At 39.8% G+C, this 23,261-nt stretch overlaps 1 protein-coding gene and 1 long non-coding RNA gene across 2 annotated transcripts in view; one reads left to right on the top strand and one right to left on the bottom strand.

Annotated features, from left to right (window-relative positions):
* Positions 1-1,029: 1,029 nt before the first annotated feature.
* LOC115597802 lies at positions 1,030-8,661 on the bottom strand. The gene is made up of 3 exons (XR_003987180.1): positions 8,575-8,661; positions 2,004-2,083; positions 1,030-1,385 (listed from the first exon to the last, which is right to left on the bottom strand). It is a non-coding gene; the product is annotated as an uncharacterized LOC115597802 (long non-coding RNA).
* Positions 8,418-23,261, top strand: part of CA8 (carbonic anhydrase 8) — a 50,096-nt gene continuing 35,252 nt past the window's right edge. Inside the window, exons 1-3 of the mRNA XM_030444542.1 lie at positions 8,418-8,688; positions 9,030-9,221; positions 13,060-13,184. Coding sequence (XP_030300402.1) covers positions 8,610-8,688; positions 9,030-9,221; positions 13,060-13,184 — 396 coding nt within the window. The 5' untranslated portion in view covers positions 8,418-8,609. The remainder of the gene's footprint in view (positions 8,689-9,029; positions 9,222-13,059; positions 13,185-23,261) is intronic.

The raw sequence follows: 23,261 nt of genomic DNA, 5'->3' as shown, positions 1-23,261 counted from the left end.
CTGAAAAATAAAAAGAACAACTGTACTTAGAATCCGGTGCTGATTCAGTGGTGAATAGAAAAAATAATTAGAAATTAAAAATTTAATAAGTGGAAAAAGGAGTAGAAAGTAGAAATTGTGGACTATAAAAATATGTATGAATACTCCAGGGAAAAAGCCATAACTAGGTTTCACACAAATAACTAACAATTTTCTAACTACATTAATAAGGAAAGAAACCCAAGCTCAACTACTGCCTTAGACTGTGCATTTGTTAATGCTGACAGAGAAATAGTAAATATTAATAAATGTTTGGGGTTCTATGTTTGGAGAGGAGTCTGATCTTATTACATCATGTGTGGGTAAAGAATTTGGCAGTTTATTAATAGGTAAGTAGTATTATAAAATATCATAAAACTTAGAATTTAAAAAACTGATTTAAATCTATGGACTTACACTGGAGTTCTGCAAGAATTAGCTGGACAGATCTCAAGTCTCTTCTGTAAAGAATTAACAACTTGGAGAATTTTATTATTACGTATACATTAAGGAAAAAGAGAGAAATTAAATAATCTAGGTAGCTAATGTCTGGTTAAACTGACAACAGTTCCAGGAAAAATATAAAAAAGCATTGGTATGAGATAACAGTCATAAAAGGTTGATGGAGAGGAATATAAATAAAACTAGATGCAATATTTTTAATGAAAACATGTTTTGTCAGACGAACACATATAGTGAGATTACAGATTTTTATGAGGTGTATGATGTACTGGTGTACAAGGCTCTGATTAAAACTGAACACTAGGACACTCATTCAAATGAATGGTGCTTTGGGTCAACTAAATGTAAAATGGGAATTCAGGCTGTAGACTGGCTCCTGGATACCCTGACTCAGAGAGAGGACTGAACATTTATAATAAACAGCAGCAGAACAAGAGCTCCAATGTCTGATTCAACAGCAAAAAACCCCTAATGTGAATCGTTAATGTGCAGACAAAAAAGAAATGAAAACACAAAGCTGAATAAAAGAGCTACACAGGACAAATCTGGTGTCTGTATTTTTAATGTGAAAAAAAGGAAAATGTGCAGAAAAGCTAAAACCAAGATATCCTGGTCTTAACCCTCTAGTAAGAGTTGATGACCTCCTCTTGTTTAGAGCACATGGAGGTGACCAGACTCCAGTGGGTGAGTGCATTAGAGAGAAAACACAAACAAATAAAGGCCCTTTGTCAAGGCAAACAAGCTTAATGTGAACCAGGGGCTGGAAATTAAACCCAGATCAATTAAAACTTGAAATGGGTACCCATTAGTTCACAGTGAAGCTGATTAACCAGTGGAACAAACTGTCCAAGTAATGAATTCTTCATTTCTTCATGTCTTCAGGTCATGCATCTCTGGAAAACATGCTGCAGCCAAACACAAGTTATTATTTATTGGTAGCCAAATAATTAATGTAATAAATGAGTAACTGCATGAAATATAATGGCTTAAGATACAGGAGGACAGATTGCACTCTGAACGTGTGATATCATAACTTTACCAGAACAGGGCATGTGAGCCCTTTATCATCTATGGATGTTTACATATTGATAAGCAAAACTTAGTAGAGTGAATGAAGAACTCACTGTTTTCTCCATTGTTTTACAGACACAAATATGCTGCTATTTCCTTGACACTTGATCCTGATCAGTGCTTCCCCTTTCTTCTGAGCTTCCCAGATGAAATGCCAACACCTTTAAGCCAACATCTGCCTGTGATCTTCTAGTAAAAAACTTCTCAGTCTCAATATTTAGCTCATTCTCTCCTTTTATTGTAAACAGTAGAAGATATTATACCTTTCCCTGATTCACTGCTTCCTTTTTAAACATTTATTTTGCCAGTAGCAAATTTCCTGTCTATCAGTTTCACTGATGAAGATCCACTTCGTTTCAACAGGTATTAAATGAAACTCATAATCCTTTAAGAATCTCAAAGAATCTTAAAGATCTGATATTATTACAGTTACTTAAATAAACATTTGTCACCTTCTTATTGCAGATTTTTCCTCTGAACATCCTATCTTCTTCCTTGAATTTGGGTCTGGGTGTGTCTCTAGTTCTGCTTCCTTCCTAAAGAAATAAAGAACTATTGACACAGGAGTTTTGCCATGTCAGGGTCCTTGATCATCATTTGCATTCTGTGTTTCAGAGAGATCCTATTTCATCCTTTATCTGTCTTTTCCTTTTAGCCTACTGAGGGAAAAAAATAACTTCCCTTCTATGCTTCTATTGTCTGAAGGACTTCACTTTACTTTCGTACTTATTTTACTTCATCAGCAGTTCCTATTGTGTGTTTGTCACTTATTTATAATTCTTTACAGATTTTTTTTTCCAGGGATAGATCTTATTAGGGAAAAGAAAAGCACCACACTAGATAATTCTTTAATTTTTTTTATACTGTACTTTTTATTAATTTTTTGCTTCCCTTTTGACTCTATTTTTCAATCCTTAGAAATGGCTTTGTATTCATTGGTTTTCCTTTGAACAACTTAAAACTATGCTGTTGTAGTTCAGTGTCTTATAGGTATATGTGTGTATTCTCATGGGCAGTCATAATTGTCTTTTTTTTACATATTTGAGCTCTGGAGGGATCCATGTTCATTATGCCCAACGGTTTAGAAATACTAACCCAGTCTCATTTTCCCTCTATCTCTTGTGCCCTCTTAAAGATGCAACCTTGCATGCAATAGTTTTACATATGTCCTGTAAAGAGGCTTGTGTACATACTTACAGGTCAATCTACTGATCTTTTAATTTCTCAAAAACCATGCATATTCTAAAGCCAAATGTGTGAAGTGTGCACAAGACCAGCCTGCTATCCTATAAGCTGGCAAAGCCAAGAAGCTTACAGAAAATAAAACACATGAGGCCACTGAAAACACACTTTGGTGTGGATTTAAAGGGAAATAGGGATCCAGCTGACATATTTTGAAATGTTTGCAGGACAGCATTTGCCAATGTAAACTTGACTTGCAAACATACAGTCATTCACTGTAAATGGTTTCTCTTTGCTATAAATGGTCCCTTTATTGAAAATGGTCTCTTTTAACCTTTTAATCTTGGACTATTTATACTACTCCACCATCCTTTTCCTTTTTATAACACATTATTTCAGCTGCAGAAAAACAACAAAAAAAAAGAGATAGGCAAATAATATTATTCCAGGAATATTATTCTTTGTAATGAACTAGTTCATTTCAAAATGTGCAGAGACATTTTTCACTTTTGTTACATAAAAGCTTGTGCTTTAACAATCGAATGCAGAAACCTTCTGCTTATGCTTCTCTGTTTGGAAACGAACCAAGCTTATTTGAGAGAGTAACCTGGCAAGAAATAAAGATAGAAATGAGACCACATGAGAGACAACTGCTGGCCAACCTCAGAGTCCAACACAGGAAGCAAAATAGGAAGCTCTATTCACTGAAAAAGCGAGATGCCTGTCTACAGTGCTTTACAGCCATTGCCTTTCCTTTGAGGGCACTTTGGCATGAACTGAAGTCTGTCTTAGAGAAGCATAAATGTACTCTGAATTGCCCCAGATGCAATGCTTTAATATCCCACAGAATATTTCTTTCCCTATCACAATACTAAGTCCTGTGTGCCCTCAACTCCTCCTTGCTGACATCAAGCTAATAAAGGAAAAGTAAATTAAAAAGGATCTGTGATCCTCTCACAAGCTGAATTTCCCATCCCTCAAATCAGAGAAAAAAAATCTATCAGTTGTGTGGTCATCACAGAGTGCTGCAGGTAGGACTGTATAGTTTAAAAAAACTTTTATGTAATTCTGCTTTTATTTTCCTGCAGATTTCTTAGTTACCTGTACAATTCTCTTCACTGGACTCTCCCCTTCAGAGTTTAAGCTCAGAAAAGCTTGAGTAAGCTTTTTCTCAGAAAGCTGTAAGTACAGTTGTTGGAATTTAACCTCCCAAAAATTTTGCTTGCCATTTATGAAAATTCAAACATAAAAATTTCACAGTGTTTGGATGCAAAATTTTGTTTCAGGCTTGGTTTCCTGAGTATATCCATTTTACAATGTTTGGAAAAGTTATATTGTATTTAAAAGGAAAAAAGAAAATACTAACTGCATAACAAATAATAACAACCATATCTAGATTTAGGAAGTAGAAGAATAGTTCTTTGCAGTCTCAAAAGAATAAAGTATTTTACTAGACATGTTTCAAAATGCCCTTTTTCATCTAACAAAAGGGAATGTCACAGACTCTGCTGCTTCTGAGTTACTCTCCTCTGACTTCAGAGAGAAACTGTTAAGCCCTGGATCTATGCCTGAGCTTTTTTTTCCTGGTATCATCAAAGGGTGTGATCATTAATCCCAGTTAGACAAGAAGTCAGCATGTTCCATAGCATCAAAGGTTGAACTGGGTTTCAGGAGAGAGGTGCCCTGATCCATCTTTTTTTTTTTTGGTTAGGTGCCCCATCATTTCCCAGGGTCTCATTGGCTGGGCTTCTCCTACTTTTCATCCATCCATTTGATACTAGCTTGAGGGACATAATACAACTATGCCTCCCTACAGATTTTTCAGTATGCTTAGCCAGTATAGCAAGCACTAAAGCATTGCATTTTTACAAAATAAAAGAGTGTATTTCTGTGTATTATAGTTATATATTTTACATCTTCTTATAGAGAAGTCAGCTACTGGGAGCTTCCACACAAACTCAGACTTCAGATGTCTGAGGCCAGTTTGAGAGAGAGATGGAGCAGAGGTGGCTGGCATAAAGCGTCTGATTCCCACGAAGAGAAGACAATTAAAGAGGAAAGAACTACAGAGTGGAAGTGGATGTCTTCAGAAAAGTGCATTAGGTAACATAACACTGCAAGAATTAGTGTTTCTGGATGATTGCAGAGGTGCAATGTGTAGCAAAGCGTGGTGCTCAGGGTACCCTCAGAATACTATACACAGGAAGAGAAATGGATTGGCAGAGTGCAACACTTTCAAGAGTGCCTACACTATTAAAGGAATCACATAGAATCATAGAATATTAGGGGTTGGAAGAGACCCCAAAAGGTCATTGAGTCCAAACCCCCTGCCGGGGAAGGATCCCCTAGTGCAGGTCACACAGGAACATGTCCAGAAAGGTTTTCAATGTCTCCAGAGAAGGAGACTCCACGACTTCACTGAGCAACCTGTTCCAGTACTCTATCACTCTCACAGTCAAAAAACTTTTTGTTATATTTACATGGAACCTCCTATGGTCCAGCTTGCACCTGTGCTATCACTGGACATAACTGAGAAGAGCCTTGTTCCATACTCCTGACACTCTACCTCTACAGATTTATAAACATTGATGAGCTCATCCCTCAGTCTCCTCTTCTCCAAGCTGAAGAGACCCAGCACCCGAAGTCTTTCCTCATGAGGGAGATGTTCCACTCCCTTAATTGTCTTTGGGGCTCTGTGCTTGACTCTTTCAAGCAGTTCCCTGTCCTTCTTGAACTTAAGACAAAATCCCACTGACTTTGAACACGGTTTAGATCATGTCACTGTCTCCACCTGATTGGCTCAACTCTTTCACTTGAAGCTGGATCCATAAATGAATGAGATGGTTTGTGCAGAGATTGGCCTGGTCAATATTCACATTTGTGGCTGGAGTTAAATATGAGAGCTCTGTTCCACACTTAATTTTGCTGTAGTGCCATACCTTTGAACTACTGCTTTACTTAGGCACTTTACTGTCAAATTGTAGAAATCTTCAGCAGAGTGATGATTACGTCCTTAGGTCTTTGGGTCATGCTAGTCCTGACAGCAGCTACGGAAGAAATAGTATATTGGCACAGAAAATAACTGAGCAGACATATGGGAATAAAGAAATGCAAACTATTCAATAAGGCTTTACTTGCTATGTGTAATTTTGAGGAGGGATATAGAAAGAATGGAAAAGTTAAAAGGAAGGACAGCAAATGAAAATAGCTTAGTTCTCAAGTTGTTATGAATGGAAGCCATGAAAACTATGGAAAGCCATGAGAACTATGGAAAGCCATGAAAAGTGTTACAAAACAGGAACTTGCAGTCTGATTATGTTGTCCCTCATAAGTGTGAAATTCTAGAACAGATGTCCCACAGGAAAGCTACTGCAGGAAAGGACTAAATAGAGGGCATGAATGAAGTACTGTACTTTAAGGAGCCAGAGAATGAACACAGCCTCCCAAGATTATTTTTTTTAACCCAGAATGTCAGATTCTTGCTTGAAGAGGAAAATGAATTTCCAGTCAGATGGACCAGAATCAGCAATTATTTAGGGGAATGTTTGGCTTTGTCCCATGTGGGACAAAGCAAAGGGATCTATATCAATAGAAACAACTAGTATATTTTTAAGAAGTGATGAGAGAAGAAGGGATTAGCAACCAATAAAGCCAATTTAGTATGGAAGACAAGTATGCATATGCAACATGATATCTTACATGGCTAAAATTCATGTTAAAAATATGAATGTTCTGTTTGTACTGATGTGAGGTGCTCACTATATGAAGAAAAATGTCTGGTTTTTTTTTTGCTTCAATAACCTGCACTAAGGTAGTTTGTTTTGGTAGTATATATTCCTTTGGAACATCAATAGTGAAAATTTTAACAAATCATCCTGCAGGAAGAACCTCGTGTTTCTTTTCTGATGTTAAAACCCCCTCACAACCCCAGTACATTCCATTTCTTTGTCCTATTTTCTTTTTACCTTTCACACAGCTCATGAACTAGTACTGTCTTGCTTGTTTAATGAATTTTACAGCTCAGTTTCACACTGATGGTAATTTCTGCTTCCATGTCAGCCCTGCACAGGAATCAGATGTACTACTGCTGAGCTGGGGAAAGTGAAGCACAATGAGGTCCACATCTAGATCAAAGCCTGTGGATAAACAGCACATGATAGGGATGCTGTCCTTCTGGGATATCAAGGGGAGGTCTGTTCACTGTCTAAATGGCCAAGGATGGGAAGTGAAGGGCTTACAGCTGGAGCAACACTTCATGACTGCTACCTCTGCCTTTCCTGGCTGCAGACTGTCAGTGGTGGGTTTTCATTCCCCTTGCTGTCACTGATGCAAGTGTTTGGGTCACTTCCTATTAAAGAGGGATCTCTGTCTTTATTTTTTTCCCCCAGCAGAATTAATGTTCTCCAGGTCCATCCATGGCTGTTGGTAAAGGAGTCCTTTTGTACCCATGAACTAGGGCATCCTCTTGTTGGTGAGAGACTTTCCTCAAAACCTACATCCTGTATATTCTGCAGATGTTGGCTGGATGTGGCTCAAATCAAGGAGGCACTGTAATGAGTGTGAAGAACTCAACACTCCTTTTGAAATAGAAAGATAGGCCTGGGCTCCCTTGCTTTTTCAGTGGCTCTCTTACCCTCTGTGAAGGGTACCCTCTCCTTTCCTCCATAGCAGTGGCACAGTGCTGTGGGGTGAGATGGAACCACAGAATCAATGGCTGAGATTGGAAAGGACCTCTGGAAGTCATCATGTCCAACTCCCCAACTAGAACAGGGCAACTTAGAGCAGGTTTCCCAGAACTGTGTCCTGACAGGTTTTGAATACCTCCAAGGATGGAGTCTCCACAACAACTCTGGCCAATCTGTTCCAGTGCTTGGTCACCCTTACAGTGAAAAAGTGTTTTCTGATGTTCAGAGGGAACCTGATGTGTTTTGGTGTGCTCCTGTTGCCCCTGGTCCTGTCACTGGGCACCACTGAGAAGAGGAAAAGTCCTCTTTGCATCTTCCCTTCATGTATCTGTACACATTGATCCTCCTGAGATCCTTCTAAGCCTGCTCTTCTCCCAGGTGAGCAGTCCCAGCTCTCTAAGCCTTTCCTCACAGGAGAGAGATGGTCCGGTTCCTTAACCATCCTCATGGCCTGGTGCTGGACTCTCTCCATCTCTCTTATACTGAGAATACCAGAACTAGACCCAGCAGCTGAGGTGGTGTCTAGAACCACCTTGCTTGACCTGCTGGCAATACTCAAAACTAATGGCAAAACTGGCAAAACTAATTCAGCCCAACGATATTCACCCTCTTTGTGAAGGTGCTGCCTCACATCCCACCAGGGTGTTCAGGTTCTTTTTTGCCAAGCTGCTTTGCAGCCAGTCGTCCCCCAGCCTGTACCAGTCCCAGGGTTGTTCTTCCCCAGGGCTTTGTCCTTCCCCACGCTGAAGCTGCTCACCTTCAGCCTGTACCCAGCCCAGGGGCGCTATGGGAGCTGCGGGACACACACCCACGGGAGAGGAGCCCCGAGGCAGCGGGAAGGGGGACTAGAGGGGACCGGCGGCCCACGGGGGACTCGCTGCCGGTCCTGCGGCCGCCCCTTCCCCTTCCCCTCTTCCCGCCCCACCGCGCCCCCGGGACAGCGACCGTCTCCCGGGACCGCCCGGCTGCCGCGCCCCCGGCCCCTGCCCCGCCACAGGACGACAGCCGCTGGCGGGGGCGGGAGGGCGGAGGGAGGGCCGAGGCTCGCTGCGGAGCGCCGGCAACCCGCTTCGCCCTCTCACACACAGAGACACACACAGAGACACACAGACAGACACACAGACACACACAGACACAGACACACAGACACACACACCTCGCCCGGGCGGCGGGAGTCGTGGCCGCTCGCCCATGGCTGACGGGAGCTTGATCGAAGGCGACGAGCCCTCTCCGCGCCGGGAGGAGGCTCCGGAGTGGGGCTACGAGGAAGGTGAGGAGCGGGCAGAGAGGGGAAACTTTGGCCAGGGACGGGGGAGCAGGAGGTGGCGATGGGGAGGATCTAAGTGCGGGAGAGGAGGGAAAAATCGGCCGCGGGGAAGCGCTGGCCCGCAGCGGGCGGCAGGTCCGTGGCCGCCGGCGGGAGAACAGCGGCTGAGCCTCCGGGCAGAGGTGTCCGGGTCGGGCGGGCCGAGGAGCGGGGGAGCAGTAGCAGCCCATTGCCCCGCCGGTGGGGAGCATCGGGGCGGGCGGAGAGGGTCTGGGTGTCCCGGGAAGCCGCCGTGCAGCGCGGGGTGCCGGGTCCCCTGGTAACAGCCGTCCCTTGTGCCTCAGGAGTGGAGTGGGGGCTGATCTTTCCTGACGCTAACGGGGAGTACCAGTCGCCCATTAACTTGAACTCGAGAGAAGCCAAGTATGACCCGTCGCTCCTGGAAGTGCGTTTGTCGCCAAACTACGTGGTGTGTCGCGACTGTGAAGTGATCAACGATGGGCATTCTATTCAGATTGCCCTGAAGTCAAAATCAGGTACGATGAGGCACGGCCTTTGCTGCCCCCGCCGAAGCTCGCGTTGCCTTAAGGCAACATCCCCACATCGCGGAGCATCCGCTGCTCCGGGCAGCGAGGGATGTGCCCGCCCGCCCGGCATGGGCTGCTGCCGGCAAGGGTGTTGCTGGTGACTGCTGTAGGAAAACGAGAGAGCTTTTGCACTGGAAACTGCAAGTTTCAACCTCCCATTGGTCAACCAGATTGCTTCAGAGTGTCCAGGATTTCCTCTCCTGCTGGTGTCACCTAATTCACTGGCATTAGCAGATGTCTGCTTTCAGAAGCAGTCCAGACTATCGCTAAGGCAGCGTGTTGCCAGAGCAGCTTTGTACAGCTGGCAACATTTGTCCTTGGTCCAAAGACAGTGTAAGTTAAAGAGGTTTTTTCCATTAGAATGAGCTGTGAATGCTAACTGTGGAACTGGACAGCTTAAGATACTCCAGTTATACATGCTTAAAATAGCGATGAAGAGCAAGTAGCAAAGCAGTCCTCATTTCTTAAAGAGTGGTTTTTTTTGATGTCATTCATCAAATAAACACTAGAAGTAAATAATAAAAGAAACAATTCCAACTTAACTGAAGTTGCAATATCCCTTTCAGACCTTTCATCTGGATAAACTAATCCATGTGAAAGAGACTCAAGTGTTTTCCAGAACTTTGGTAATTATTGCCATGTGTTTGGAAGAGCATCCATGTTACTCTAGCCAGTGTTAGCTAGTAACAGCCTTTTGGGGGGCATTTAAACCACTGAACATTGTCAAACCATGAGACATTCCAACTTTTGTTTCCTTCTGAGATCCCAGTAGTCCTGAGAGTTACAGCTGTGCTGGGAAGGAGGGAGTCAGTTCAGTTTTACACTGATTTTTTTTTTTAAAAAAGGAAGGGTTTGATATTTTGATAATGATGCTTTCCTTTATAATTTCCTTCCCATGAAAAAGTCCACATATTATTGCAAAACAGAACATTTCTTTCCATGGAATTTTTGCAGATTTCCAATAGAATAGGCATTTTATACTTTTACTCTGCCACCATCAGAATAAGAGCTCCTTTCTCAAGGAGTAAGGTTCTCTCTGGGGGAGCAGGAAGGTTCCTGAATTCTGTGGAGGAAGCAAGAATGACCACAAACTATGTCATCCTTTGCAACTCATTCAACCCTACCTCTCCCAAGGACAGTTTGTAACTTAGTAGCAATAATTAGTAAGATGGGACCAATATGCACATGTGTAAGTAATCCATTGGAGAAAGAAAGATTGCCTTTTAAACTCAAATGCAGCGTGGTGGAGGACTGATGAGTTCTGAAATATGAGAAAATATGAAATAGAATAAAGGTTTATGACTGAGCTATGGAATTAAGATTTAGGAAATCTTGTTTTAGTTTCAGCTTTTCCTTAGTTTTCATGTTACGTAATGACCTATCCTCCATTTGTAAAGTAGGGATAAGTTTTCCATTTTTGGGAAAGGGAAGACAATATTTGTTATCCCTAACAAGAGGAGAAAAGAGTTAATAAGCTGTCTTTGACCTAGTATTCTGGCCAATTTTCAGGGATTGCGGAAACTCCCGCTGTTTCTTTTCCTCACAGGGGATCTCTAATGACAAATCCACTTAGCCAGATTATTTTAATGGGAACTGTTGAGCATTAAATGCTTTTGAAACTTTGTCCAATTACCGTGCAAGAGATCCTAGTCTACTGTAATCTTAATAGTCAAAGAGAAACTTCTGTGTGGAAAAAAATAAACTGGCTAATTCACACATTAAAAATCAATTTGTCATTACTAGTGATTGATTTTATCCCTTAATTCAGGACACCCAGTCCATCTGGAATTCCTATATCCTTCTTATTGTCTAATTGCAAACATTTTCACCGGCTGCTTCCAGTTTGATCATTTAACATGTGTTATGCATTAAGTGGAAGAAGCATGACCAACTGTGAATTGGAACATTTGTCTATCGAAAAATCCTATATAGGATATCCCAGTAACAGAGAGACTTCTCTTCAGCCAGCAGTGGATTATGCATTGGATGCTGAATTCAGAATAATTTTTTAAATTATCAAGGATCAAAAATTGCTGAAAGGCCGAGGGAAGTTAAGCATGTTTCATGAATTAACATGGATCAAGATTTGAGAAAAGGCAGAGCAAAAATAAACATGCTTCATGCATTGAAATACTCTTAATATGAGATCAGTGTTATGACATCAGCCTCAGAAATAAACTCTCTGAAGCTCCTGGAGATCCAGAACTATATGATAAAGAGAACATTTACTCTAGTTACTTTTTCTCTTGGAGCAATATTTTAAAACAGAGAAAACCCTTCATTTTCCTAAGAAATAGCACTGATTAAGTATCATATATTTTTATTTGTCCAGATTTCCCTAAATAATTGGTTGTTTTCCCCACTGCTCACCAGTTTTGTAGATTTTCCCTGCAGGATATAGGTATAGACCAAGCATAGATAAAGCAAGTTTAAGAAGCAAATCTGAATCTATAACTACATTTAGCACATTTCATTTTAGAAGCCCTAAAGCCTGTTTACGTTAGTTATGAAGAAGTATTAGAGGAGAATTAACCAGAATATTTTTCTTTTTCCACCAATGTATTACTTATAAAACCCATAAATAATAATTTTTCTTTCAATTTTTTATAGCTCTGTACTTTTGTTTTTGTGTCTGTGCAGTTGCAACAGGATGCAGTTGCTAAACTACATTTTAATATTACACTACGTGTTGTGCTCCAAACTAGGGCTGCTCAGTTTGTGTGTCAGAATAACTTCATATTATGGAACTTTAATTCCCTAAAGCTCAAGGTTATGTGTTTAAATAATTCTTATAAATTATAAGGGATTGTGAAAGACTCATTCAAAGTCTTTGAAAACTATGTGAGAATTTAATGGATTCTGGGGAAGATTGTGAATACCCATAAGTAAAATCCAACCCCTCCTATAAGCCACTATTCAATTATTTCAGTGGGAAGCCATCTGCAGCCTGTGGAGTAATACTTGATCTGAAGCAGATTTGCAAATCCCTGGGCAAAATGTTTCCATTGATTAATTCCAAAGCAGATTTGGCCTCACAAGGTACAATTGCTTCCTATTACTACTTATGGTGGAAGTCTCCATTAATGCAAAAGTATGGAGTTATTAAATAATATTTGTATGTGCTGCACTTGTGGATAAATGCTTCTATAAAATTCCAGATATTCAAAAAGACAAAGTAAAAAAAAAATCCAGGGGTGTCTAGAAGCTGTTTTAAAGTACATGTGGAAGGTTTTAGGCTCCCTTGAGTAGGTCTGAATATATTTAGATATGGAGGCATTCTGTATACCAGAAGCCTGACAGGTGGTGTATGGCTGAACACCCTTATCCAGTGAAGTATTGGCAGTCAGAAGATTTCTATCAGTTTCTTTGACACACACAGCAAATATAGGCAATGGAGATTAGGCAATCAGTCAGGTTGGAGGTAGTTCAATCCAGAACCCCCACCATCTGTTTGGAGCACACAGCTACTATCTTGATAAAAGCAATAAAGGTATTCGCTCTTCTGACTGGTAAGGTACAATGTTTTTATTTTGTGTTAGGAGGCAGCTTTTCTGCCTCATAAAACAAAGGCTAGCAGCAATCTCGCTTCTGTTTGTGAATTTGTGTTCTGTACCTCCATGGCTCTTCAAAAGTAAAGATGTCAAATCTGTAAACTTTATTCCTCTCCTCTCTAATGCTGCTATGAATAAAGAAGCTTGTGATGTTCTCCCCATTGTGCTTGGCGAATATATTCAATGGTTTGTCTGCTTGGAAAACCAAGTTCCTTACCATTTGTCTTCTTTCCCAGTATTAATAGGAGGGCCATTACCTCGAGGACATGAGTTTGAACTACATGATGTCCGGTTTCACTGGGGGAGAGAAAACCAGCGTGGTTCTGAACACACAGTTAATTTCAAGGCCTTTCCCATGGAGGTAAGGGTGCCTTGCATAACACCCACTAAATGTGAGAGATTGTACTTCATAGCCTGAATTCCTGGTATCTCAAAAGAGAGTTTCTTTTAGCTCAGCACTTTATTGCTTTAAATTGTGATCACAAGGCTATCTTGCTGAGGTGTGCTTTAGTGCAGGTAAATTAGGATATGCATCTGGAATAGAATGCCTCCAGCACTCATCACATTGTGTGATTTATTGGTCATAAAGTTAACCTGCAGAATTATTAACTTCTGTCTTAATAATATTAGTGCTCTAACAAGAGCTGCCATTTCAATGCTTCCTATGTCACCTTGACTAATAGCTATGGATGGGGAACAGTAGCCACTGGAAATATTTCCATGGTGAATGATAGCAACTTAGGTAAATTTGGAGCAAGTGTAGAGAAAATTGTTCATGAAATAGCTTTGCATACCTGAAAATTGAAGTTTATGCCATATTATTTGGTATACTCTGTAATAGCTCCTTAATTACAAAATTATGGAACACAAACAAAGTGATAATGCAGTCTGAAGAAATTCAGTTGTTCATAGGGTGTCATTCTGGGCTCCTATGCAACACAAAATGCTGGGACCTGTTTCTTCTGCTGTCCATCAGCAGAATATGCTGTTCATCATATTACTTGACTTCCCACTGTCCCATTGCTTATGCTTGTCAAAGAGTGGCTTGGAGCATCCCTTAGACCGTGGGCTGCAAGACTAATTTCAATACACACCAGTCCTGATGTTTTTTGACTTCAGCTTTGCACTTTTTATTCCATTTATTGTGCAGTATTTGTTTTAAAGAAACTCTAGGGGTTTTTTTTCCGAGTTCTTTGAGGCTTTTTTGCCTTAGTTATCTATCATAATCCTTTATGAGCCTGAAACTCTTGTTTCCTTTTCCCCTGTGTTGTTCACTGCTAGGAAATTTGTCATTGTAGCATTATATTATTGAGTGCCAGACTGCAGGAATGGAACCACTTTACAGAGATGGATGAAAAAGTATTTGAGCATCTACCACAGAACTAAGTGTAAAAAGCTTGTGGACTCACACCATTAGTTTAAGTCATTGTTCAGATACTTTCTTTAAGAGTTGTGTTTCAGATCTTGTCTCTGCTGTTATTTTGCATTGGTCCATCAGAAGCTCTCATCTATAAAGTGACTTGGAAGGACTTTGCAGGTTGATTTCTGGCAGTTCAGGAGACTTACTTGAATTAGGAAGAGTCATCAACCAAAGGGAAAGCAAAGGAATCATCTCTGCATCCTTGCTACCTGGTGTAATATATACAATGTTTTCTGTGGGTATTAGGATCACCACAATACTTTATTGTTCCCCTGAGGCAGGAATAGCTTTCTCATTTTGAAACAGCTCTGCTTGGTGCTTTTCCTCAAGGCTGATGCAGTATCTGGTGGTCAAGGAATACTGACATGAACTATGTCGAGAACTATATTTGGGAGTCTATCAGGGTCTCCTTTCTCCCTGTGTATTAAGGATCACTTTGCACGCAGTCTTGATGGCATGTGAAAATGATCTGCAGAAACCCCAGAATTCTCTGCTCCAGATCAGTCCAGAGGAAAATATGCTTGACTTAGAGATGCAAAACAACACACTTAATCAGTCATGAAGGGATTTCATTCTTCACCTACTTTGAGAGCAGCACAGCAGCTGCACAAACAGAATCCTGGCACAGTTGAAGAACGTCACCTGGAGGTGAGCAAGCTGGTGTTATCCTGTATCTTACACCTAAGCAGCTTTCAGCTAGGCCCTGATCTCCAAGAAAGAATTACTGATGCAAAATTTCTGTAGCAGAAAAAAATTGTTGAAATTACACTCTATATACAGTGTGAATGTTTAATTTTTCAAACAGATCCTTACACAGATTAATTCTTCTGGTAGCGTAGCTTATTGTATCCAAGGTCAGTAGTACCAAGGTGTATTGGCTGAGCCAGTTCATCATCTTCTGTCCCATGCTGCAAGAAAGTGCAGGGCAGTTTTTTCTGCAGATGAGTTCCATTTCCTTCTTCTATATGCACAAAGAATGTATACCTGAAATCCACTTCAGACTGACCAAATCAAATACTCTACTTGAGCAATAATAAAACTGGTGCTTGAATGCATATTGGGCTTGACCTTCACTGGGTTTGTGGTTACTGAACCCAAACAGTGATGTGTGCCTAGTTCAATAGTTTATACTTCTGTCCTGTGCTAAATGCAAAATAAAATGGCAGCTGTTTGTGCCTGACTGCATGCCTAGAAATATGTTTAACACCAAGAGCATACATTTGGACCTTCTTCAAGATTTGCAAATGCAGTAGGGCATTTTCCTAAGAAACTAGAAATTATTTACAAAGCCAATGATAATGATTGTAAGTTCCCTTGTCTTTGTGGGAGCAAAGTAAATCAAGGGGATAAACAGTAATATGGAAACATAAGTGCTTGGTTTAAGTGTGTATATTAACAAACACAACAAACCAGGCCTGTTTATGTACTTGAGCAGTTGTAAAGAAACCAACTTTGAATTTGAAGAGATCTATCTGAGATTACTATGACTGTTTTTTGTTTAGAGCAGTTTAGTTTTTTTAGGACTGAAGACTATAAGGCTTTATTTTCTTACAGTGGGCTGAAAACTTGTGGAACAGCTTCAGATTATCAGTGTTAGAGGATGTGTAAAGGATGAATTTAAAAAGGGTATTATTTTTCAAAGAGTAGTCCAGTTACTTAGTGTCTTCACCATTGATACTTGTGTAATATCCTGTGTGACCTAGTGCAAAATATCTATTTGTTACTAGACAGCTGGGGCCTTTGCATGTTGGTAGAATATAGGGTCACAGTGAAATAGGTTAGACTATTAAGTTTATGTAATCTCTGGAACAGCTTCTTGAAATAATTCACACTGTGAAAAATGTTTTTGTTAGGGCTTGTAGGATGAGGTTATTGTTTTTTTTATTATTACATGAAGTTCAGCAAAGGTGTTTTCCACTTTCCTTGACTGAAGAAACCAGAATTTTGACACTAATTTGTGTTTGCATGCAGTCTGGAAAGCAGGACAAAACAATAAATAGTTGTCAAAGGTAAATCATCTTTTATATAAAGCAAAAGCAGAGGGTTATGAATATGGGTACAATACTCCTCTTTCTGTTCCTTGAAAAAAACAAGAGCATGAAGGCCGTTCAGCCAGAAAGTGGAAGGAGACTGTGCAAACTTCTTTAGAAATCCTTCTTACCAAGTACTTCTACTGCAAGTGAGCAGTGTTACTTAGCCTTACGGCCAAAGTTACTTTGGCTACCACTTGTGCTGAATATTTAGTAATTGTCTTAACATTAAGAGACTGTTTCTTGACAGCAAATGGAACGAGGTACTAAAGATTAGATTTTGCTTTACAGAATAAGTTTCCACAGGGCAGAAAAACCCACACTTACACCCACACGTGAGTTACCTGAACCTAATTTGGGTGTAAGAAAGAGAAGAACTATTTGACATCTTGATGTGGTACTCCTCTTCTTCATGCTAAGTGTATGGATTAGGAAAGGTAGAAGAACAAATGAAGAACTAATGGAGCTCTGTCTTTCACCTTTACATTTGATGTACAAGGAGGAGAGAGAGGAGAGGAGGGCAAAGTTAGAATAAATACAGCTAAAAATGGAGGTGCATTGTACCCAAACTCTGTGAAAAGATACTGCAATGCAAGGCCAAATAAATTTACAAGCAAAAAAGAGGAAAAACAGCAGAAGAAAGTGAACCATATGATGTCATCAGTGCTGTTTTATGAAAGAAAAAAAAATTTTTTTTTTCACTGCTTTTGAAGTGAAGAGAAACAGGGAAAATTATGCCCTGAAGATGTCTCTTCCTCTAAGTTACTCAACTTAGTGGTGTGACCAAAGGTATAATCTGATCGAAAGGGAGCAGTTGTTTCTGGGCCACTACTTGGAAATAAAACTATCTGAGAAAATAAAGAGGTTCCTTTTACCACTTCTAATATGACCAGGAAGATAATTCTCTGTAATCCATCCTCTTAAAAATGTAGGATTATATTAGCTGTGAACCATGTGAAAGCTCTCAGTAGAAGCAGATTGGCAGAAAATCATCTAAAAAATGTTTCCAATATGTGCATGAAGGTTAAAAACTGAATTATCTTCTGTTCTACAGTTATGGAGTAGAACAGAAGAAAATCCTGTTGTATGGAGGACCAGAATCAGCTCTGTACATAAAAAAAAGAGGTTTCTTTCTGTTGTGTAGTGAAAACCAGTCTTAGTCATCGTGCAGACTCCTTCAGACTTACTGAAATACCTGCTGCAGTGAAATTAAATATAATGCAAAAAACCCATATTCCATCTCAGTCTGATTTAAACCAAAGTTTTCCTTTGTTCACATGAAATCGTGCCTGCCTAAGTATGAAAAAAAAAATAAAAAATCACAGCTTTAGGGCTACAGGTTAGGCTGATAATATTATCCTTATCTACTCAAGCTTTTATGTTCTTTGATGAGGGCATTTCTGTGTGCCTGCCTCTGAAATCAGATACTTGCACATTGTGCATCCCCTTTCTGGCATTTCTAGGGAGGAGGTATCAGGCTTTCCACATGGAAATTTGATCTTTACAAACTTTTAACATTCTTGGTGTCTGTTTTAATCAGCTTCTTGTTAGCAAATTATTTGGGTCAAAGAAATAAAACAGAGTATTTATAATTGTAAGAGAAGGGCTGGGAGGTAGTGTACATGCAAATATGTCTTTCCCTCTTTATGCAAAGATTTACAAACTGCAGTGGGACTGTGTAGGTGTGAATGGCATGTAGGATCTAACCCATAATGACAGTAGCTTCTAATATGTGAGCTCAGTTCTGATATATGTGGATTTTTGCCACTACCTTTAGTGGAGCTATGATGCCAATCATAAACCTTGAAAGAGAAAGGTTTTAAACCAAGAAGTAAATCCTGTTGCCTTAGTTTATTGCGTTGGTTACCTGCTTGTGAAAAATATTTTATCCATTCCACTCGTTTTGGCAGCACAGGAGCTAGGAATGAAGAATATCTTGCTTAGGCAGTCATGACTTTAACAGGAGGCAAAAAGAACAGATTCCAGAAGGAATCTTTAGCTTCATGCTGAGGTCTGGAACTTGCTTCAGAAGTTGTCCAAGTTTTCTGGTGGGGAATTAACATGTTACTCAAACACTTGGCTGAAAAAACTCTAAGTTTTTTCACTGCAGATGAATACTGTAAGCTGTGATTAAAACAATGTGTCTTACAAAAAAATTATGACATTCATGTAATAGCTGTATCCTTGACAGGTTATGAATACTAGATTAATAATAGTTTAAAGTAGATATGCCCATTGGACATTATCTAATTTTTGAGAACAAAAATGTGGAAAAGCACAGGAAAATCAGGCCAATATCTAAGCAGATGTTTTCATCTTTGTTTTCCAAATCTGCACTGATTTATACAGAAAAAAGGATATTTTGCACATGTAGAAACCCTTTGGAAACATAACACTAATATTCAGCTTTACAGAGCACTCCATGGGCAAAATTGGTCCCAGCACCAATTCTAGGGCAGTCAGTGAACTGTATTACCTGGGATCCTAGCCCATATATTTTAAGTACTTTTTAAAGTACTTTTAAGTTTTAAGTACTTTTCTGTATGTTTCTGTATACCATACACTTTACAGTCTCTCACTGATGTGACCTCCCTTAGGTTCTTTGTAGAGGTACAAAGCTGGGAGGTCTCCATCTCCTCCCACCATAGGGGCAAACAGAAAACCAACAGGATAAAACCAGAAAACCAATAACAAGATAAAACTAAAATTACTGTCATTGTAAAAGCACACATGAGCAGTTTATATCTCTTGAGATTGCTAGTTGCTAAGCTCTTTCAGTATATTTTTATTGTGGTTGAGGGTTAATTTGACCTAATGGGCACATTCGGTCTCTGAAGTATACTTTGTTTCTAGGTAATTTGTCAATATAAGCTTGGATTGGCCCTTGTTTGCTTAGTTACATGGAGTTTGGTTTTTTCAGGGAATATATCTATGTACTTTGTATTGTGGATTAATGAAAAAAAGCAGATGAAAAAAAAAAAAAAAGAAAAAGGGCCTCCGTGCTAGCACAAGCAGGCTTTCAGCTTTGCTAGTGGCTGAGAAATGCTCGGTTAAGCTGTGTGGAAGAACTGCATCCATACATCTTCAGAGGTAGCAAATTTCCATCTGTGCAAAATCTGCAATTTATTTGTTGGATTGTGGAAGACATACAAGCTCCCAGACAGCAGGTCAAAGAATAATGTCACTGAGTCAATACTGAAGCTTCTTTATCCTTTTGTCTCTCTTTTAAGAGCTATCCTATTCACTGCCAGTTATGTGTGGAGAAGTTTCATGGCTCATATGCACCTAAAACATTTTTGAAGTCGCAGTTGCAATAGTTTGTGATTTGTAACTTCTACCATGATGCAAATTTCATTAGGCTTTTAAAAATAAGTAGTACAAACTAGAAATGACCTAGAAGAATAAGAAAAACTCTTCTAAGGAGAAATGTTGTAGGTGAAGATGTGCGAAGGAAATCAGAATGAGAAGAAAATAAGGAATAACTCAAGAAGAGAGCCCTTCTCTGGGCTGACTGCTTCATTTTACCTCATCTTGTTGTTTTAATTCTGCCAGAAGTTTCAGACAGTCTTTGCCTGCAATAGACATTCTTCACTGAATTTCTATGCAGTCGTGCTGGACTAAGACACAATCTTCAGTCACAGCCTGTAGTAACATTTTTGGTGGTGCTGCATCCTCACAGAGGTAGGCAAGTAGCCATGAACAGCATAGTTCTTCACAATCCCTGTCTGTAGGTGGATACAATATAGACTCTGATAGTTTTTAAATGAAAAGATGTGAATCTTTTCCAGTCCTTGAAAAGAAATACAGCTTTTCTTCTTGTTCTGCTTTCTCACACAAGTTTCTTGGTGTCACTGCTTGTACTCTTGAATATAGTGCCTGCTATCATGACATCCTTTACTGTAGACCCCATTCCCAAGTCTAACAAGGTGGGTATTTAAATTTTCACTCTGCTGTGGGAGAAGAGATGGTGTGGTCCCTTAGAAGATGGGACATCTGAAGAGGACTCAGGCCCAGGTTTGAGCACAACAAGATGGTTGCTCAAGTCTCTTCCTTGCTGTTCTTCATGGCCGTGTGCCCTTGATGTGATTTATTTCAGTTGTACGTAATTTTCTGATTTCTGCCATTGCTGGCACTCTATTCACTTCTTGCCTCGGTTTCCTGGCGCTTTGGTTTTCCTGTTTGGTTTTCCTTGGCCCTTGGCCATAACCACTAGGCCTAACTGTTTTCCTGTCATCCAAGACCTGTCACTTGTGGAAGAGGCTGAGAAAGGAGATTCCTTAGTTCCTCCCTTTCCACACTGCATGTGTGTCAGGACCAGTTCCTAAGTTGGTTCCAGTGTGTGCGTGAATACTATCAGAGGTAGAATCATAAAATCATAGAATCATAGAATGGTTTGTGTTGAACGAGGCCTTAAAGATCATCTTGTTCCAATCCCCCTGCCATGGACAGGGACACCTCCCACTAGATCAGGTTAAATGGCTTTGCAGTTCCAAGTGTTTCACTACAGGTAAACATTGCAACCGGTTGGTTTGGTCTCATTTCCTCCTGACTCTGTAGTAATGTAAACTCTGCATGCATTAGAGCAAATACTGTTAATAATGAGCCTTGACATAAGTATATTTGGCTTAGAAAAAAAGAAAATCCTACTTTTCCACTTAAAAAACACACAACAGTCCTTCCTACAACAAAAGCAAGATTCATGATAGAAGCCTTAACACTACTAATTATTACAATGGAACCAAAGCAGCAGCTTGTTGCATTACAGAAGCTGAACCTCAGAACAGCTGGAACAATTTATGCCAGCTGTTTCTCATATAAACATTCAGTATAACACATGTATTTGCCACTATATTCAAACCAAAATTTTGTGTCTTTTGTACTAATGGTGCATACATCGCTCTTTAGAGACAAAGGATAAAACTAGAGCATTTGAGAGCTAAAAAACCTTTCAAGAATTCCACAAGTATTTGCTGTCACGCCCGAGTGCTTCACAAGCACAAATAGTGTAACAAGACATCAGTGCAGGGGAGACAAGTTCTGCTGTTGCCAATGAACAGATAGAAAACAAGTTCACAGGGATTAAATTGTTTGACATTGGTCACACATGGTGACTACTTCAGAACTGACAGAGAACTGACTCATGATTCCTAGATGTGTGAATTCTAGTAAGACTGTCAGACACTGCAGTACTGAAAAGCCTAACTTCTGTTGGACATCCCAGTCCAGCAATATAACAACAGGGAATCTGATCCTCTAACCACATTGTTGCTGATGAGATGGTCTCACTGGCCTTCTTGCTGTGCCAGAATTAAGCCATGTGATGAACTGAATTGGGGAACAGTTAAAGTTTAACCAAATGTGGAGATTTTATGAAAATAGGGGAGAGGAGAAAAGTATAGCACCATTAGGCAATCCACAAACTTGCAATTCAAGAGGGAACTCTAGGAGAGGCATAAGAAAGTTTATTATTTTAAAGGAAGCTTAGCCAACATTAGAGGAAAAACACTGACTGAATTTCCTGGAGGAGTGTAGTATGGAAGAGCAACTGCTCACTGGAGAGCAGTCAAGATTCTAACTCAAGAAGATCATATGCAGCTGGAGATTAGAGAGACCCTCAGTTTTGAAGCACAGACAACTGTGGGATTCAAGAGTTATTAATAAAACTTAGTAAATTAGCAGGGAAAGAGTGTTTTCTATTTTTCCTTCATTAGTGAATCTACTGTTGAAAATTAAACCAGTGATTTAATTGCTTCTACATAGGAACTGTCTGATTTTAAATCCAGGACAACAGATTGCAGTCAACACTGTGGAATTGGACATGCTGATATGAAATGCTTAGCCTTAAAAATAACACTCCAGAATTAAGTACTTAACTTTTGCACTTCATGTTTCTTGACTTGTTTTCTGTCTAATGTGATCAAAGACCAGTCCTTTCTCCAAGCTTTGCTCTTTCTAACTGTGGAGCTATAAAAGCACATGCAGACACACACATACACCCACTCAGGTTAGCAAGAATCCAGAATAAACACAGAATGGAGGATCCTGCACTAAAATCCTCATTTTTTCATTCCTTTTCTTCATGGGAAGCAAAAAGAAAGGTTTGAATGTGTGTTTTTTTCCTGCTGGACCAGGTAAGGGCAGACTTGGGGACACCTCAGCTTACATATTTTTTGGGGCCAGATGTGGTATCAGAGAACAGTAACATATTCTGTGGTGCTCCTTGCCTCACACACTGAGCAGAAACAGCACAGAGAAGAGGCTGACCTATGAATCTGATGGTAATAACTGTATAGATTTTCATTTTCTTACTGATTGGGTTGAAATTGACAATCTGAAATGTGGAATCAAGGGCGTTCTGTCATTTTCATTCCTTACCTTATCCTTTATACTTTTATTACAGTTGGAAAAATGTTCATTTTTTATTAATTCCTGCTTTATTTCAATCTTCTGTGTGTGCCAGTAGAAATAAACAGTGCTTGTGCTTTCAAATGGGAAGAAAAAATAAATACATGCAAATCACATATTACAACATCCTCAGTTTTCACTTACACCCTTTGATGTTTTGCCAGTGGTTTTCCTAAGAAACAGTGAGGCTAATATCACATGGCAGCAGCCTCTGGATAAAAGAGGCCAAGGTGGGATTTACAAAGCTTTCTGAGCTTTGTAAAGCTCACAAAAACTGAGGCATGTAAAGACATTGGTGCTGTGATTGCATTAAATGGAGGTTTGTGCCTCTGTCTTGCTTACCTGGACGTGCTGGAAGAAATGTCATAGTGCTTGGCTTTGTGTCAGTCTCCTCACATACCCTTTCTGTTCCCTAACTTTGTGTATGGTGGAAGTGAAGCCACTCTCTGAAAACTATCTCTGGTTAGAAGAGGGACATATGACCCATTTTTCACTTTTTTAAAGTTTAAATTAATTTTTGTTTCTTAGCCTTTAAACTTCTTTTGGCCAGAACAGAAAGAAGTACATTCAGTTGGATTTTTTA

Source organism: Calypte anna, chromosome 2 (assembly GCF_003957555.1).
Source record: "Calypte anna isolate BGI_N300 chromosome 2, bCalAnn1_v1.p, whole genome shotgun sequence".
Lineage (NCBI taxonomy): Eukaryota > Metazoa > Chordata > Aves > Apodiformes > Trochilidae > Calypte > Calypte anna.
The sequence above is the reverse complement of the archived record's forward strand: the minus strand, read 5'-3'. Positions and strand labels throughout refer to the sequence as shown.